This window comes from Columba livia, chromosome 8 (assembly GCF_036013475.1).
Source record: "Columba livia isolate bColLiv1 breed racing homer chromosome 8, bColLiv1.pat.W.v2, whole genome shotgun sequence".
Classification (NCBI taxonomy): Eukaryota; Metazoa; Chordata; class Aves; order Columbiformes; family Columbidae; genus Columba; species Columba livia.
The window spans coordinates 26,977,396-26,996,330 of NC_088609.1; the positions used below are offsets into that span (position 1 = coordinate 26,977,396).

General features: G+C 42.3%; 1 protein-coding gene across 1 annotated transcript; it reads left to right on the forward strand.

The window, feature by feature from the left end:
- The first annotated feature begins 629 nt into the window (after positions 1-629).
- On the forward strand, positions 630-18,494 carry LPAR3 (lysophosphatidic acid receptor 3). The gene is made up of 6 exons (XM_065072667.1): positions 630-711; positions 884-1,082; positions 3,121-3,223; positions 6,208-6,639; positions 9,317-10,074; positions 16,011-18,494. Exons 5-6 carry the CDS (start codon positions 9,339-9,341, stop codon positions 16,358-16,360), a joined length of 1,086 nt encoding a protein of 361 aa, XP_064928739.1. The 5' UTR covers positions 630-711; positions 884-1,082; positions 3,121-3,223; positions 6,208-6,639; positions 9,317-9,338; the 3' UTR covers positions 16,361-18,494.
- Positions 18,495-18,935: the final 441 nt, after the last annotated feature.

Here is an 18,935-nt window from a genome sequence, read left to right on the forward strand (position 1 = left end):
TTTTTTTTGTCGGTTCTCCATCTCTTAGCAGATGTATGAGTAGTTCTGTACACCTTGGATACATACCTGGTCTCAGTAAACTATTCAGGTAGGTAGTGACGGGACAGATCCAGCTGATCACAATCCTCAGATAATTTTTGTACCACCACCTATGTTTGAGTTTGGCTTACCCCTCACGGCAAAGCTGCGTATGCTTAGTGCTGCCCTTTGGAGCTAACAGGAGCCTCAAGGTTTCTCTGTCACAGTGTTGGGTGTGAAGTGGTTCTTATTTCTTTTTATACCATGTTTAAAAGAGCAGCTGTGTGTGATGCTGGAAGGAGGTGGCACATATACCTGCCTCTACTGTCCTGATCTACTCACAGAAGTAATTACTATTTTATTTGGGCTTTGCTTTTGTTTCCCAAAATGTGAGTGATGATGGACCTTTTGATGGGCTCTTCAGGCAGCTCAGCTCTGTAGACTTCTGCCGCTCTCGGCTGCTTGAAGGTCTTGTCCGCCTTGTCTCCGCCTGTATCTTGGAGAAGCCAAACCTTCGCACCTGGGAGAAAACAAACGCATCAAAAACCCCTTTTCGGTCCGGTTCGGCGCAGGCTGCTGGGCAAGGGGGGCAGGTGCGGAGCGGGCGGCGGCGGAGGGGTTAAGGCGGGGCGGGGCGGCGGCCGGGCCGGCTCTGCCCGGCGGCGGCAGCGGCGCGGCGGTCCGGGACTGCCGGTGAGTGGGGTCCGGGGCCGGGGCAGAGCCCCCCGGCAGCCAGAGCGGGGCCGGGGCGGTGGGGTGGCCGCCTCCCGGGGCCGACAGCGGCTCGGCGGGGGCGCCCGCGCGTGGGAACACCTTTATGGTGGACTTAATGAACTTCGGGATTTATTAACTCTTTTCCTGGTAGTCGGGCAGGAGAAAGCTGCGGTTTTTCTTGAAACTCCCTTAAACTGGAGCCCCCATTCCCTTGCCGGTGGGCACAGAGCGGGGGTCACGGCCGGGCTGCGTGGGGGCCGCCGCGGGTCTGCTGGCCACGCCGCCGAGGGACGACGCATCGCCCTGGCGACCGTGGGTGCTGCAGCTTTCCCTCATAGGCACGTCTCTGTGTACGTAAATATTTAAAAATATAGATACTTCCTATATGTACGCATGTGAGTTTCTATGTATTTGACACTCGGTTTGGACACCAGGATTTGTTCATGTGTCGTGTCCTGCTGAGGCACTGGTAGTAAGTGTGTACCACCTGGGGGCTGGCACGGATTCTTTTATGCAGTGATTTATCATCTTAATCTATGCAACACACTGAAAAATACAATGATATTTTTTGCATTGTACCTTCTGATTAGTTTTTTCCTTAAGAAAAAAATCTGCACTTTTATACCTTTTGTGTTTCCAGAAGTCACATAGGTAGGTCTGTTCTCCATTCTGTAGTGTGAATCTAGAAAAAGACATTTCTTGTTACAAATTGGCAAGGTGCGTTGCTGTAGCTTGGTTCTTTAAGCTGTGCAGGGTATGTGATTTCTTGCATGTTGTTCTAGTCTTCTAAGTGGTGTAGCAGGAGGTACAGCTCAAATCCAGTTATATAGCAGAAAAATGAGATTTTGCTAAGTTTATCTGCATACTGAAAACGAAGTGAAATTTGGAAAAAAAAATCACAAAAAAATTCAAAACAAAACACACAAGATAATCTGCAGAATCGGCAAAACGGTAAAGATGCAGCGGTTCTTATCAGCAAGTTAAGCTGAAAGATATGTTTACCTTTTGTAGAATGCTAGACTGTGGTTTCAGACAAGTTGGATTGATTGTATCCTTATCCTTCTGTGCTACTATGACTGTTAACTATATTGGAGCTTCCTCCAGTACAGTTTTTATGCTATCAGATAATGAAATAAAATTTCTGAAGTATAAGTTTTGACATCGTAGAGAATATATTCCTCTTGGGTATTATTCTTGAAGATTCACAGGACTGAATTCCACTTTTAAGCCATTAGGTCCACTTCAATATGTTTAGCAAATATTCTTCAGAACCCACCATTTCTACCAGTTCCGATGAAATATTTGCTTGCAAACCAGGGCTCTGAATCTGTTAACAGATCAGATATGGTCAGGTGGTTTGTTCTAATGAACAGTGGTGTGATTCAGGTCCTAATCAGCAATACACTGAAAATGAACACTAAAATCTCACTTGGTTGTGACTGTGCTGAAACAGTCTGTAATCACATTTTGTAGGTTTTGTGGAATAAAGCTGATTTGTTTAACTGTAAAATGGAGCAGCTAGTGATCGATGAGCAGAACTGGAAGTTCTGCAGAAGTGGAAAACTTAGTTTAGAAGCAGAACAGGTATTTTTTTTTTTTTTCTAGGCATGTTTCACAATGTACAAGCTGTTTGAATGGCTTTTAAAGATTTTAAATGCTCTGTCTGTTTCTGCATTATAGGATGACCTGCCAGCTCCTTCCAGAACCACACTTAAAGGAGACTCTAAATGAAAGCTTTGCAGTGAAGTTTTTAGTTTGAACTCCATATATAGATTTAGTAAACCATAATTTCAGAAAGTCTTAAATTACCCAGGTCTGAAGTCTAAACTTGTGGTAAGTAGTGAGTTACTTAGTATCCATCCTAACAACTTTTTGTAGTGGATCAGAGCTCTAAAAAGCAGTTTGGTGCAGTAGAAAAGCTTTGTAGCGAAGGGATTTCAGGAGCTGGAGCCTGAGCTTTGCGGCACCTTGGTGTAGGTGCCCCTGTAACTCTGTGCTTCACAGCTCAGCTGCCTGTGCTGGGCTGTATGGGGTGACACTTCTGTGCCCCAACAGTGATTTTTAAGCCTCTTATCAGTCTGTATACAGAGTACTGTGGTCCGTGGCTGGCGGTACTACTTCCTTTCTGCAACTTAAATATTTAGTCTTCCTGTTCTATGTTTTTGGTAGGTTTAATACTTTTCTTAAGATCCTTTGTTTGTACCATATAGCCTGCATATAATACCAAGGCTACATGATAAATAATAAAACCGTAGATGTTTCCACCACCAATATGTAAGAATTGTCAAAGTTTGAAATAGTTAAAGAACATATTATTTATGCTTCTCAAATGTAGCATGCACACAGAATAGTGTCGATTCCCTTCAACCCCCTCCCTTCTCTTTTCAGTCCAAACGATGATACCATTAAAATGGACTATTGCTGGAAATGACCAGAACCATGATGGAATTCTGAGGCTTGCTGTACTTTCCATCAAGTTAACATTCTGAAGGTAGGCTTGGAGTGGAAATGGATGTGGCACTCTGCTCTCCTTATTCTAAAAGGGGTTGAAGACCAAGATAATGGGATAATGTGGCTTGTGTGTGCTTGATTTGAGTTCAGCCAATTATCTGAAATGGGAACGCTTAAGTTACAAAGAAAAGTAGCCAAACACAGCCAGAAATAGATTGCATTGCTAATAAAGAAGTTATCTGGATTAAAAATATACTCATTGAGTTTTATAGTTCTTTAATATATTTCTTTTCCGATTTGTAGAGCTGAATTTAAAAAATGACTTTAAAGTATATTCTCAGTTCTTTAAAGTGGATCACGTAGCATGCTGTTCCAAGTACACACAGTTCCCACAGAATTTAATTATAAACAAATGTAAAACAGTTACTTCAGAGATAACTTGTCTCTCTAAAACCTGTTACATGAATGTTGGCTTTATTGCATTCTCTAATGGTACAGATAAAAAAGCTTTTGTTTTAATTAAGATATTTGGGCATAATTTTGTGTTCCTTATGGGCTTCCTTTCAGCCAGTGTCTCCAATTTGATTTTTGTTATAATATAAATTAACTACTAAAGGCAATTAAGAGTGAACTAGAGTGCTTACCTCACAAAACTCCTTCTCACAGTTACATATTAACGTTTTTGGCCTCTGCTGCTTTACACACCCTTTTCTGCACTGGTATTTCTTTCTAAATTGAGGTAACCTGAATGGGTTTCTTGGGTTACTGTGCAATCATTTGGCTGTGTTTCCCTCAGTGGCCATACGAATGTGGAGAGGAACAAGGAACCGCTTCCCTTTTGGCACTGGTATCACTTGGATGTATAGCTGCATGTACAGCTTGGCTGCCCAGCACCCTGGCTTCCTTCTGCTGCCTGGAGTGAGGCGAGAAAGATATTTTCAGTAACTAGGAAAAACAAAAGCAGCACCAGTTCTTTATTCAGCAGAAGAGGAAGGAACGGAGGTTGTTCATATCTGCCTGTGGCACAGGGTGCAGCAAAAGCGCTGCTGCCAAGGGCTGCGCGGTCAGCGAGCCCCCAGACGCTCCCTCGGGGGTACTGCATCAAGGACTGTCTGCTGCTTGTAGGATAAGTTCAAAAAGCTGAAGCACTATATGCAGGTAGTCAATTGCTGCTGCTTAATATTTCTTTGCACTATCTTTGAATGCAAAGAGTATTTCAAGTGACTTGCTTCCTTGTTCTTTGCCCCTGATGGCTATGATCAGTCAGCGTGATAAACTCTGTTTTCTGAAGAGCAATTTCTGTAATAAGTTTCAAAATACCCAAGAGATCCTGTATTTAATACCTTGTCTTTGCTAAGGGCCCGGGGGAGGCAGGGAGGTGAAGCACTGTGGCATGGGCTGGCAGCTTGCCTGCTTTGCAGGCTGAGCCTGGGCGCTGCTTGTGCCTTGTCCCACGGACCTGCCCGGGCTGTGCCCGGCTTGGCTTTCTCTCCTTCTGCTCCAGGGTGCAGCATTTTGCATACTGAATTGTCCTGAATTTCTGCATGGAAACCCCTGTGGCAGCTCAGGAAAACCAGCAGTAACCCAGGCTGGGCTTCTGCCTGGGTGAACTCCCTCACCTCTCACCCAGGGTAACTTTCAGTCCTGCTATATAGCTATACTGCTATAGCTATTCTATAGGTTCAGTCCTGCTCTATGGACTTCTCCGTCAAGCTGCAAACTTGGCTTGAATCCTCTCATGGTAGGTCACTGTGCCAACCCGTGCTTGTGCGCTTCTCCCTGTTGCATTTATACAGACACAAGGCAGAAGCCATCAAAGTCCTCCAAACTGATGTGAGCTCTTCAGTAACATTGTGGCAAATGTATGGAAAAACCTTGGGTTTTAATAGATGGGAAAGAGGCAGAAAACCAGTCGGGTGTGCCATGAATTACGTTAGAGCTTGCAGGTTAAATGTTGTAATGACCTTCTCGATAAAATGCTATTTGAATTTTCTTTCAGAAATATCTGCTTTAATAATGACTAACATTATCTAAGTGATGTTTTATTTCACTGATTCTTTATTTAGGTAGCTAGTGTAATATGTACTTGTATATTCATGCAAATTTTTGACTCTTATTTTAAGAATGGTGAAGAACATATTCTGACTTGATACAAGTTGCACTTACATAGAGGAATTCAAAGTCAATTCAAATATACAAGCTGTCTTTAAGACAAACAGAGCTCAAGCTATGTTGAATTGGGAAGAATTCTGAATGCGTGCTTATGCATTTGAAAGCAGTTTAACTGAATGAAAGCCTTTGAGATTTTTGGGAAAGATAATTTCTCCCACTCAAATGTTTACTCAAAGTGGTAGAGGAAAATGCACTTTGCAGTCCATCAGTTTCTCAGCTTCGTAACCACTATTGATGGAACTGAAGTAATCACATAAATCAAAATAAGGAACAGAACCTTTTTGACAAGGGTATGCTTTTGGCACTTGCAAAATTTTGATGTATTTGCTTGCAAGTGACTTATGGCAAGCTAATAGCTCAGCCCACTCGTGGAATATGCAATATGTGGTTACTGCCATCAAGCTTTCTGAGGTCTGTAGGGAGGGCTATAAAATGTGAGTGGCATAGAAGAGGTGAATGCAGATTGTTTGATGTCCTTTCCCGTAAAAACCTGAGAAGTATCAAGCTCATGAGAGCCACTTTCACAGCAAAAGAAGACAATTCTTCATGAAGTGAGTAGCAGAATTGGGGAGGTCTCTGCTGCAGACTCTAAAGACTCTCTGTTGTCTTTATAAAGCTGGGCTGACCAGTGTAACTGTTTTTCTACTGTTTCAGTTTCTATTATTTTTAAAACTTTGAACAATATTTTTTCTGAATCTTCAAATTTGTGTGTACTTAATAGGCAAATCTGAAATATGTAACATTTAAGGTGTTTTAAAGTTTAAACCTGCTCTGACTAAGATAAATGTCCCTGATGTGGCTACAAAAGAGGAGGCCTGGAGAATAATGTCATGCAATGTGTTAACTTTCCAGGCAATATGGGATATCGTATCGCACATCTCTCATGCCTGGTGCAGACTGGGGCAGGACCACTGAGGATACAGCTGCAGAGCTCTGTCACGGCTGCCCAGCTCCCCTGAGGCCAGGCTCCTTCTGCTGGGAGGACTTGAAAATAAAATGAAGGTGTGAAGTAAACCACTGTCTGAAGGATCCTGGCATGACAAGTGCTTTTTGGACATAGGCTGGTACAGACAGCCCAAGTGCTACGTCTCTGCCTTGAAGGACTGGGATGCAAACTAGCTCCAGTTCAGCTACTGCTTTGTAGCTTCCATTAGGATATCTCCAGAGTCTGCCCTGGGACACTGAGACCTCAGCTGGATGCTTTTCTACTCCCTTCTGCCTTATCTCAACACCTCAGGAAATCTCATTCAAAAACATTTGTCATTTGAGCTCTGCTGCATGACAGTGAGTGTTTGTAGTGTGATTATTTTGGTGGAGAATTATGGATGTGTGGGGTTTTTTTGATATATATTTTTTTTTAAATACTACATCAATGTGTATGGGATCTCAATAAGCTGAAGTATTTAGAATAAGTTCATAATTGCTATATTGGATTTCTTTAAGCTTGTTTGCCAGATAAGATGCAAAACGTATCTGCAGATTTCTTTACTCTCTTGTCACTGCAAATAAAAGATTCATCTGTTGAGATGATTATACAGTAAGATACATGTTCAGAAAACCTTCCCTGTAATTTTCACAGATTTTCTTTCTTTTTTTTTTTTTTTTTCCCCCAATGCTATTTTTGCCCAAAATGCTGCTTCTATTTGCAGGCATTGTGTTGTTCTGTACAAGTTTCATGTCAAGCCCAGCAAGTCCTTTACCGCTTTGGTGGGTAAGACTAGAGTCATCTCAGCTGAGCAGGGTTCCCAGCACTCGGCTGCTTGAGTGACTGTTGTCATCTGCAGATCCTTGGGGACTTCTGGTCACTTACAGACTTAATTTGACCTTTGAGTACTTTGTGGGTGAGAATGGGGAATGTACTGACTGTCCAACTCTACCATATTGCCCTGGACAGGGAGCAGTAGTCATGGAATTCCAATTGACCCCTTACGGTGGATCTGAGCTGCTGAGGCTTTTTTACTTTTAGATGAAAGGATGCTCTGTAATATTTCAGCACAAGGGACAATTGACTTGTTTCCTTCCATTTCTTGTCCTTAAGTAACTGTTCTTAGTTCTATGTACTTGAATTTGGTGCTTTAAGTAATATATTATCTTATAAAAGAAGGGGCTGCCTAGGTTTTTGAGGGTAATAAAATGAACAACAATGTCAAGTGACCTGCTTTCATGTTGATTGCTAGATGTAGGGCGTGAGCCAAGGAAAAAAATGGTCAAGGAGCTAGTTCAGAAAACCAAAATATTAAAAAAAAAAAAAAATCACTTTGAAAATATTAATCATTGAATAGTGTAAGCTGATTTAAAATTAAGTAATACAAATATTGCATGAGAGAAAAAATCCAAGTAGAATAAATGACAGAAGATTAACCTTTTTATCTTAAAACTCAGCAGTAACGTTTAATATAGATGTGACTTGTTAGCTAGCCTGCTGGGGATTGCTTAATTCGCTTCCCATGAGACGTAACTGTTAAGTAACCACAGGGTAATAATAGACCAAGTGAACCTGATCTTTATCTGTGATCAATTTTAGCTGCAAAGGTGAAAAGCTTATGATTTTATTTTATTTTTTTTAACCTTTCTGCCTGTGAATACTTCTAGGTTCTTTTTTCTTTTTAGCCACACTCAGCCCATCACTCTGGCACTGGTGACAGCCTGAGGCTCACAAGGAGCTTCCCAAAAACTATTGGTGTTGCTGCCTTTCCTGCAGCTTTGTACCTGATATCTCCTCTCTGGCCTTACATTACAGTCAGGCACAGGCTTGCTGCTCTGTACAATAGCTAACATGATTAGGATCTTATGCCAGGGCTGTGTTCCTAGGTTTTGCTAAAAATATGCAATATCTATTAACGAGGTCATTGTTAAAACCCTTATTCAGATACTGACAGCAAATGTGAGGGATCGTGATGATCAGACACAACCTTTTCAGGCTGTGACACCCTGTGCGAGGTCTGGTCACCAGCAGTAATTGCTGTCAGAGCTGCTTGTGTAAATTACTTTGAGTGCAGTTTGGTTCGTAATAAAGGTAGTAAATTGCCAAGGCAGCTGACATTGACCTCAACAGAGTAGCTGAAGTGTGAGGTAATCTGGAACACAGACTCCCCCTTCCATCACATTTAATAGCCCTGTGTCCAAAATAGTGCTGATTTGGGCTAAGAAAAAAAACCCGCTGCTGTTGCTGGGTCGTGCTTTATCCTTTGGTTGGGTAGGGAACTGTCTTTTGGTTTTAAAGATTGGGCTGTGTGGTGCTCGCAGGGCTCTGGGTTGACAGCCCAATAAAATAATCCCTGGCTTTAGAGCAGTCAAATATGTAGAATATATTTTTTCCTTTTCAGCACATTTACTTAAATCCTGTAGCAGTAAATAACAGGCACGTGCTCAGAATATGTATGCCTGCAGCATATTTTACATACATTATTATATTTATTAATATATAATTGAAAAACCAAAACATTTTTCCAGTAATAGGCCTTTTATTGCTTAGTCAGTAAAATGGAAGGGTTATGATTTATAATTCACTGTCCTGACTGGATACATTGAGAAATGGAAATAATGATGGGGCTGTGGCTCAAACATGGGATTTTACAGCAAGAATGGCTTGGCTGTTGCTCATATTTTTTTTGTCCTATAGAAAGTCACTTTTAACTTCTTAACTTCCACTTTACTGCCTATGTTGTATGACTGGTGGTGCAAAGGGACTGTGCTGGGGTTTTGTAAGTGGGTAAGTCTTTTGACAATTCCTCATTCATCAAGGCATCATGCACTGCAGTCCTCCAGCAGAGAGAATATTTCCTTCTATATTAATTTGGTGCAATATGAAATTTTTAATTAGGGCCTCCAGATGTATACCCTTTCATGTGCCTGTCCCGTCCCCCTCACCCTAGAAACAAGTATGTTGGGTATGGTGATTGAAGTGAGGACCAACAGTTCATTTTAAATCCTTTCTTTTTTTCCCTTCCACCCTTCCTAGGATGCAGGGGCTTTAATCCAGGATGAACGAATGCTACTATGATAAGCGCATGGACTTTTTTTATAACAAGACAAATACTGACACAGTAGATGAGTGGACAGGGCCAAAGCTTATTGTTGTTCTGTGTTTTGGGACATTTTTCTGCCTCTTCATTTTCATTTCAAACTCATTGGTCATAGCAGCTGTGGTCAAGAACAAGAGGTTTCATTTTCCCTTTTACTATCTCCTGGCCAACTTAGCTGCTGCAGACTTTTTTGCTGGAATTGCCTATGTCTTCTTGATGTTCAACACTGGCCCAGTGTCTAAGACATTAACTGTTAACCGCTGGTTTTTGCGTCAGGGTCTTCTGGACACCAGCCTGACAGCATCCCTGGTGAATCTCCTCGTCATAGCTGTTGAGCGGCACATGTCGATAATGCGGATGAAGATCCACAGTAATCTCACGAAGAAGAGAGTCACCTTCTTAATTGTATCAATTTGGGCTATTGCTATTTTCATGGGAGCTGTTCCTACCCTGGGTTGGAACTGCCTCTGTGACATTACCGCCTGCTCATCCCTGGCGCCTATTTACAGCAGAAGCTACCTGGTATTCTGGAGTGTCTTAAACCTGGTTGTCTTCTTCATCGTGGTGGTGGTTTACATAAGAATCTATATGTATGTTCAAAGGAAAACTAACGTCTTGTCATCACACACCAGTGGATCCATTAGCCGCAGGAGAACCCCTGTGAAGCTTATGAAGACCGTCATGACTGTCTTAGGTAAGAGACTACAAACCATGGTGTGCAAGGCTGGCAGTGCCAATCAATGAATTTGTGTTGTTTGGTGGTGTTTTGATTGGTGTGTGGTTTGGGGGTTTTGGTTTGTTTGTTTGTTTTGTGTTTCTTGTTTTGTTTTGTGGGTTTTTGTGTGTGTGTGTTTGGGTTGTTTTTTTGTTGTTGTTGTTTTTTCATTTTATTTTTAAGCTAACCTCCCTAAAAAAAAAACAAACCAAAAAATCCCTTCATTAAACTGTCGGACCTCAGAAAAGAAAGTGAACTGATGGTTCAAGCAAGTACAAGGTTCTCACACTCGTTTATCTTCTGAAGTTGGCTTGTTGGCTGCCAGAGCCTTTCCCTTCAAAATCCCTCCCCAGCTGTCCTTTTTTTCCCCTTGATTTTTATGGCATCTATAGCGATAGAATGTGGTGTTTGTTCCTATCTCCCTCTCGACTTGCAGGGGCAAGATTCAGTCTTTTGCCCCTGAAGCTCTCGGGCAGTGAGACTTAAACCAGCCATCTGGAAGAAGAAAATTCCTGCAGAAAAGCTCTGAATTGTTCCAGACATGATCCTGTCCTAGTGTGTAAGCATCAGGTAGATCCTAGTTAATTGCTGCACTGGAAAGAGACAAAAAGAAACACCCTTTTAAAAAGCAGTTATCTGAGTATTTCTATGCAAGGCAGGACTGCAGGCTGTGTTCTGGGAAGTCACATGCAACTAAATCATCATTCAAAGCCTTGTATAGTTTATATGTATATTTATATAGTTATTATTTAGTTTTCTATCAACCAAAGCTGGGAGGCGCTGAGTGGGTGTTGGAATAACACTGTTAGCTGTCAGTGCCACCTGTGCATGTTTGCAGGTCAGAGCAGAGAAGTGACGCCCAGCCAGCCCGTGTGAAGTTGGGAGGACAGCAATGGCAGCTGACATGTGTGAATCCCTCACAGTCCTGTAGACTGTGACATATCTTCAGTGCTCACCACACTGTTGCGTGCAAATAATGCCCACTTTAAACTTAATTTTTAACTTATTTTTTTCTTTTACTAGGGAGAGGGGCCTTAGGTATATGGTTTGATTTAAAGATCAGCATTAACTTTCTCTTACTTGCAGAATGTGGCTTTTCAGCCACCAGATTAAACTGTAATTTGGGTAAAACATTTAATGATATTGTGTGCTGGGCCAGGCAATTTAATGTAGAAAGCCTGAATGTTACTTTAGAGATCATGATTTTGTATATTTACTTTACCAGTCAGAAACAAAACCAAAGAGAGCCTCCTTTTGTAGGAGACCAATTAGTGCATGTGTTGCTGGATGGGAGATCTATCCCAAATGACTGTGTGGGATGAGATGTATCTTACGTTCCTTCATATCAGTTCTCCAAACTATGACTTTGAGAAGCTTTTTATAAATGTTTATTACAAGGAATGGGAATTCATTTTTTAAAACAGTTTGAAATGTGATTCCTGGTCAAGTCATTCAAGCACACTGTGCAAAATGTATTAGAAACTCAATAGCACACTTTCTGGGCTTCCTGATTACCAAAGAAGTCACCAAGTGACCAAATGGATACTTCTAAAACTCTGATGCAATGACCTATAACTATATGCAGTGTGTGGATTTTGCCCGAGGCAATTATTTTTAATGGCTTGTTCCAAAACATCTGAAGATGCTTTGGATGTGCCTGATACGATCTTAACTAAAAGCAGTTCCAAGATGCTCTGTTGCTGGATGAGGCATGACAAAAACCAGAGTTCTCATTAATGCATGCTGTTGGTATCATCGTCCTTGGGAACATCACTGTCATCCCTGGGTGTTCTTCTCCTGTGGTCCTACAGTTAAGAGTTGGGGGAATCTGGCTTTCAGTGTAACTTCATGGATTCATGGTGACCACAGCTGCAGATAGCTTTTTGTATCACCCTTTGCTGGGCTCCAATGGCCTCTTCCAGAGGCTGGGACTTGAGTCCCTGCCATCTGCCTCTTTCTACCATAACTCCTAACACGATCCATCACAGAATAGAAGCAGTTGAAATGGTTTTCCCTTTGGCATGTTAAACCCTAGGAAGTTATCGGAGTGAAACTGGAAGATGGGAAACCTAGAAAAATGGGCTAAACTCCTCTTAGGCTGACATCATGGCACAGTCCTAGCTAAGCCTGTGACTGTATGTTTGAAGAAGGGTGCCTGGCAGGCATGCAGGTATGTGATTTTCAGGTGGTGTGTGTGGCAGCTCGTCTGAACTTGGCAGTGAGATTCCTGCTGAAATAGCAACTTTGGGGTGGATGATTTTCAGTTCTAGTGAATTTATAGTTTAATTGGTAACTTGCTTTTTTAACTCAGGCGCACATGTGGCAATGGCAACTGGAAGCTACTGGACGTTCTTTCTCAGCATTGGCATGCTCAGGGACAGCCTCTATGTGCAGAGTTTCATGATACAGTGCTGCAAAAGCATCAGTAGCGCTTCCAGTTAGACAGGATTTAATTTTCAAGCAGAGATGATGTACTTTACAAGAAAAAAACCAAACCTATGTTTAAATCTAAAAAATCCTCAAACTGACCTTGAGGCATTGTGGTACCTGATCTCCCATAATCCAGTGCAAAGACTCAGAGCTGTTCTTCTCATTCATCTCACAACCAGGCTATATTTCATGTCATTTCTGTCAATTTTGGAGAGTCACAGAAATTAAATTCTTTTTTGAATGTGGCACTTTGTCAGTGGGAGGGGCTCCTATGGGATAAAAAGTCTGCAAACTAGAATATCACCAAAGGGCAAAGACAAAGGTATATATTTGTGCTTAACCATGGTTCCCTCTGAAAGCTCTGTGATAAAAATAGCAAAATCTGAGCAAGGCTGCAAGTCTGAGCCATGCCTTGCTTTCATCTCTGTGGTGCTAAGAGCAGGGTGTGAATCATTTGTGTGGTCTCCATACACAGAAAAATGTATTTTTGATGGAGTCAAAGCAATAACCCCATTAAAGTATTTCCCAGTAACTCTGGCACTGTCACTGCATTGTGCTGTCCTTGTCATAAGTCCTGGGGTGAGGGAAATGTGCAGAGCTGTCTCCAGGTATCTCTTCCCTTACTTTTGCCACTGGTATGTTTTAGGGTTTTGCCTGTATAGGTAGACAGGGATATATCCTGCGAGTTCATGAATTAATCCTGCCTGCGAATTTGGGGTTTTGTTTAAATGAGAGGTTTCTGTGTCTTAAGTGTGGCTTTGGGGTCTGTTTCCTCACCTGCTGACTTCCGTGAAGGCAGGGTTTGACCTCGCATGCTTTGTGGTGCACATGGTTAAGATGCTTTCTGTACTTGTTCTAATGAGGGTTTGTTATCATCTTAATTCCTGCATGGAGCTTGTCTGCTGGTGACTGTGGAAGTGGCCCTTGGTGGCTAGCAAATATTCTCTGTCCAAGACACTCAACTAGAACCAGCAGTGTTGTCTGGGTGGTCTGATTCCAGCGCTTGTTAAAACAGATGGGGTTTGCTGGGGAACACCAGGGCAATAAATCAGTGCAGTGTTTTTCCCGTTGTAGACTGTAAGAGAGAGTTGGTGTCACAACCGCTTACTCAGCATGTTGGAGCCAAACCAGTGTGTAATATAGAGATTGACCAGAGAAAACAAGTGTTGTGGTAGCAGCTTGCAGATCCTGATGTCAGTGGGCAACAGAGGAATGTCACTGATGTTAATCAGTATCTCAAAACTAACACCATGAAATTAGTACTTAGCATCTCAAAAATCTTGGTACAGCAGACTAGAAAATGCAGTTTCTGAAGGAGGCAGTCTCTTGCCTTTCTGTTTTGTACGATATTGCCTGGAACATAGTAAATCAGTTGGTTGCATTTTGTCTGGACTCCAGGAGTACAGATTTACAGCAAGATCTGTGATATCTTGTCATTGATACATTTTCCAGCAATCCTAATGATCACTAAATCACATGAATTCACTTTATATACCATCATGGCCTGCCCATCAGATGTGTTAATTGAAATCCTTGATGAGAAGAGCCCAGTGCTGCTGGAACCAGCCGGTGTGCCCAGGGGAGCCGAGGGGATGTCCGGGGTGCTGCTGAGCCCTGACTCCAGCGCTGCCCCATCCTGCCGTGGCCTGGCTGCCCTCCCACTGCTTGCTTGCATGACTCAGATATGGGAAAATTTGGAACTGAGCTGGATTTGCTTTTCCTACCAAAACTGTTGAACAGATATCAATATCTCCAAGTGAGCATTTTAACATGTAGCTTCTATCATCCCTGTTTGATTATTTTTTTTCTAAGCACAAAAAAGGGGAAACTGCTGTTATAAATGATTGGAATTTCCTCGGTACATTGTTCAAACTGTGACTGTTGTGCAGAGTTGTAATTTTCTATTTCTGGATGTCAGACAGCAATTGTGGCTTGTGCTAGGTTAGCATTAACATGCATACGGCTGCTCCTTCCCAGGCTGGAGGCGAGGGATGCTGGGCTGTGGTGCCTGGAGGCAGATGGGCCATTCAGGGCCCCTCACAAGCTCATGGCCAAGGGCTGCGTTCAGTTGCCACGTTGCCCCTTCCCACCAGTACTGCCCACACCTTTGCCTATAAGGTGGGGATGGATAGAAATGTGGAAAGATGTCAACACAATAGTGAACTTCCTTCTAACTTATGATTTCTATGCTTTCTTCATGTTGCCTTCACTGTGTCTAATATCTCCTCTCCCTTGTTCCACTCTGCTCCATGGTCAGGGTTTTTTTATTGTGGTGGTGGTGGTGTTTTTTCATTGTGTTTTGTTGTTGCTGTTGTTTATTTGTTTGTTTGTTTTTGTTTGGTTTGGTTTGTTTTTTTGGTTGTGTGTGGTGGTGTTTTTTGTTTATGTGTGTGTGTTTAGTTTGTCCTCAGGGGCTGGTGGGAGAAGAGGGAGCGTTTGTCCTACTTTGCATCATTCAACTTTCGTTACCAACTTGTGTCTCACTTCTTCCTCACAGGAGCTGTTGTTATTCCTGCCTCACAGCTGAAACATAAGGAGAACCCTTCTGCTCCTGGGCTTGTCCTGTGGTTTCTTGCTGTCTTTTGGGGAAATGCCTCTTTTGCAGAGTTTTCTTGTGCCCCCATCACTGCTCTCATACTTCCTCATCCTTTTTGTCTTTTTTGCTCTTTATTTGGCTTTCTGCTTTGTTTCTTTGCCCTGACTGCTGCACCTTTTGCTTCTTCATTAACTCATTTTTTATGTTGTTTTGTGGCTTGTTTCATTTAGGTGGGTTTTTTTTTTTCCTCTTTTCATTTACAACTTAGTTTGTTTCCTGGATCTGAGTTGTTTGGTCTCAGATACCCAGCAGCCCAGGGCGGGAGGGAGCAGAGGAACGAGGTGGGCGCTGCTTGGACTGGGCAGCCAGCAGTGCTGGCGTGCCCTGGTCAATGGTGTGTGTCCTGCACCGGCTGTGGGGTTCCAGCCAGGACGTGTGCAAATTATGTGACTCTTGTTTCATGAGTTGGGCAGTGTGCCCACAGCTCTACAGAGTCAGCTGTAGTGTGACACAGGACATGCCATTGTGGAAGTGGGCCACCTGGTATCTGCTCCTCCAGCGTATGAGAGGGAGGTGAAGAGAAGTAGTCTGTGTTCAGAGCACCAGTTCTCTGCTTGTTAGTGCTCCAGAGATCTTGTTTATTTATCAGCATGGACAAATCACTGTTGTGAAGACCTTTCCCCACTTGTGTCTGAGCTGATGCTGTCAGCAGCTGGATCCTTGCTCCCTGCAGCATTCTGAGAGCTGCCCTCATGCTCAGGGCCTGGCAGAGAAGCTGTAGTAGATATTATTTTGCTACTATCATTAGAATTTTGTCCTTTCCTGCTTTTATAATTTTTGTGTAGAAGTTTGATAAACACAATGTTGTAAGACGCAAAAAAAAAATCCCAAATCCCTAGCAGTTTGAAGTCCTTTTTTTTAAATGTTTGTTTGTTTCCTTTATTTCTAGGTGCCTTTGTTGTCTGTTGGACCCCTGGCCTGGTTGTCTTACTGCTCGATGGTCTGAACTGCACCTACTGTGGGATTCAGAATGTTAAAAGGTGGTTTCTTCTGCTGGCCCTGTTGAACTCTGTCATGAATCCAATAATTTATTCATACAAAGATGATGAGATGTGGGCTACCATGAAAAAGATGATTTGCTGCTCTTCTGAGGATAAGAGCCAGGACAGACGCTCGTCGCGGATCCCCTCAACAGTTCTCTGCAGGAGCACAGATACCTCAGGGCACTACATCGAAGATGGCATTATTCAGGGAACAATTTGTGGAAAAGAAGATCTTGGTGACAAAGGAAACTCTTGAGCTATTCAAGGGACTGACTTGGCTGGAAAAGGAGAGGGGGAAGGGAGAGGTTTTGCAAGAGAAGATTGACTGGCAAAGCTAGTAAACAATATATCCACTTTGTTCCAGAGCCTAAACTCCAGTGTTAACAAAAGTTCTTATAAATAATTGCCTGATGGAAAAACACTTTGTAATGAAGAAAACTTTCTGTGCTGCCATCTCTCCTTTTTTCTTTTAAGTACATGAAATTGTTTTTCGTATGAATGGAATAAATACATCTCAGACTTTTTGTGCATGGAAACAAAATGTAAACAATGTAGTGAGACCCTCCTTAGGCTCCTACAGAGAGAATAAACCTGCTTCACTGTGCAGGCTTGGCATTTGTTGAGTATTTATGCTTTGAACGGTCTCTGTGCATCTTGAGGAGGATCGTAGGCCTGGTTGGACAGAATTGTGACCTGTTGTCTTGGTTTACAACAGTCGTGAAATAGTTCTCTCCTTCTTCTCCTTATCTTGTTTTCAAAATAGGTAGTTGGTTTTGTTAAAGCTATGCCAGAAACCTGGCTGTGACGGGAAGCCCAGCCCACACGAATGTGTCCAGCTGTGGATTGTCAGTACAAGAAGCACAAAAGCCATTATTACTTCTGTAGTGGGATGAATGCTGCAAGGAGATATATTGCACTCTCTGCTGCTATTGTGTAGACAGATGCTGAGGGCATGCTAACAGAAGAGCAGCCTGGCTGTGTTCATGCCCACTTTTTATTTCCTCAGTTAACATCAAATGGGTGTTCTCACCCCTCTTTACCTGCTATGCCACTGAGAGAAGTGAAATCCAAAACTGTTCTAAGAGGGCAGACCTTTAAGGGAAGGTTTGACATATATATATATATATATATATATATGCAGGTTCAATCAAGCTATTTAAAATATGGATTAATTTACAGGGGAAAAAGCCTGAAACCAACTTAAACCCCTACAAAAACACAGTATGCATTGATTTTCTGACCTTGTCTGGAGGACATTTAACATCTGATTTGCAAGCAGATATTACTGGCAAATACTTGAGGAAGAGGCCATGAAACAGCAAGCGATGAAGGTGACTAAACAGCATTGTGACTCATCAAGTCTAGCATTGATGCAGCTACAGCCCAAAAAGCTGAAGTTTTGAAATACAGAGTATGCTCTAATGGAGGATCCAACAATTTAAAGCTCTAGGGTAAAGGTTTTAAATTTAAACTTTAAAAATTGGAATGTAGATTTCGTAGTACTCTAAAAACTTGGCTCCTACTGTCTGGTTTCAACAGGAATGAGCTCCCTTCTACCCATCTTAATTTCAAGTGGAGTTACCTGTATTGTGTCCTAGGGAATGTCTGATCCTGGGTGTTAAAGGAGATGACCACAATCAGATGTCACTTTGGAAAGTTTTGGAAGTTTTGACCACTTGGAATTCTTGGAGAACACCACCAAGAACATATTGTATGAGACTGAAAGATAAAGGTTAGCTGTGGTTTGGGGAAATTCTTCCTTTGGTGCAACTTGCACGTGGGTATCTGGAGTGTGTTGGTCAAAGCAGAACCAGCACTTGGATCAAAGGCCCAGCTGCAGTTTTGCAGAAGGCACTGGGGAATTTCACAGCAGGTCTCAGCTTACAAACACAGCCAGCCCTTGCTCAGAGAGCTCTTCCATAACACAAGTACCCTCTAGGGATTTGGCCTAACATTTCAAGGTAAATGCTGTATTTATGACTAATGCTGAAAAGGTTTAAGTTTTCTTTATTTTTTTTCCATTATAATGTAATATTCTTGTGCAAATAATACTTTGTTATTTTGGTGTTTTGTAAAGCATGTAAAAGTGGTGCTTTCTAGAGCCAGTGGCATTGCAAAGGTATAGCATGCCAGCATTCCTGTCCCTACCGCTACCTGCAGCGCACAGTTTGTGTTAACTAGGCTGAAGCTCCATGTACGAAGTTAACAGAAAATAAAATGTTACTTCAAAATAAAATTCTTGTTTTGTTTCCTGTTCAGATGGTGGCTGAACATCACCTGGCACTACAGTTGGCATTTAATTGCTGCTACTCTTACTAATTTCCACAGACTCATCCAAACTAAAACTGATACCAATGAAGATGGGGAAATGTTGTTTCATGTTACCACAGGGGAAGGGATGTTTTTAATAAAATTTTCATGTTTACTAGTAATGTAATACTAGTGAGCGTAATATTTGGTTGAATCAAGCCCTGAAGGGAGCTTGGATGAAGATCTGAGCAGCTGCAGCAGTCAAGAAAACACCAGGTCTCACCTGCAGAGCTTGAGATTTGGGCTGCAAAATAACCCCATGTGGGTTATTCCTCCAGGTAATCAGGAAAAGGTGACTCCTGTAAAGGTAAAGGACTGCTTTGTTAGTAGAGCACCTCATATAGCGGTCTGGATTAAGATCTGAGGGGTATTAACAATGATTCTCTCACAAGTAAGTGGGAGGATTTCAGGTCTGCGCTTCTATTCCACCTGTTATCTCATTTAAAAACTATCTCATTAAAAAAAAAGCCAACGGAACAAACCAATCCAAAAAGCTTGCAAACTGGTGCCCGGTGAATGGT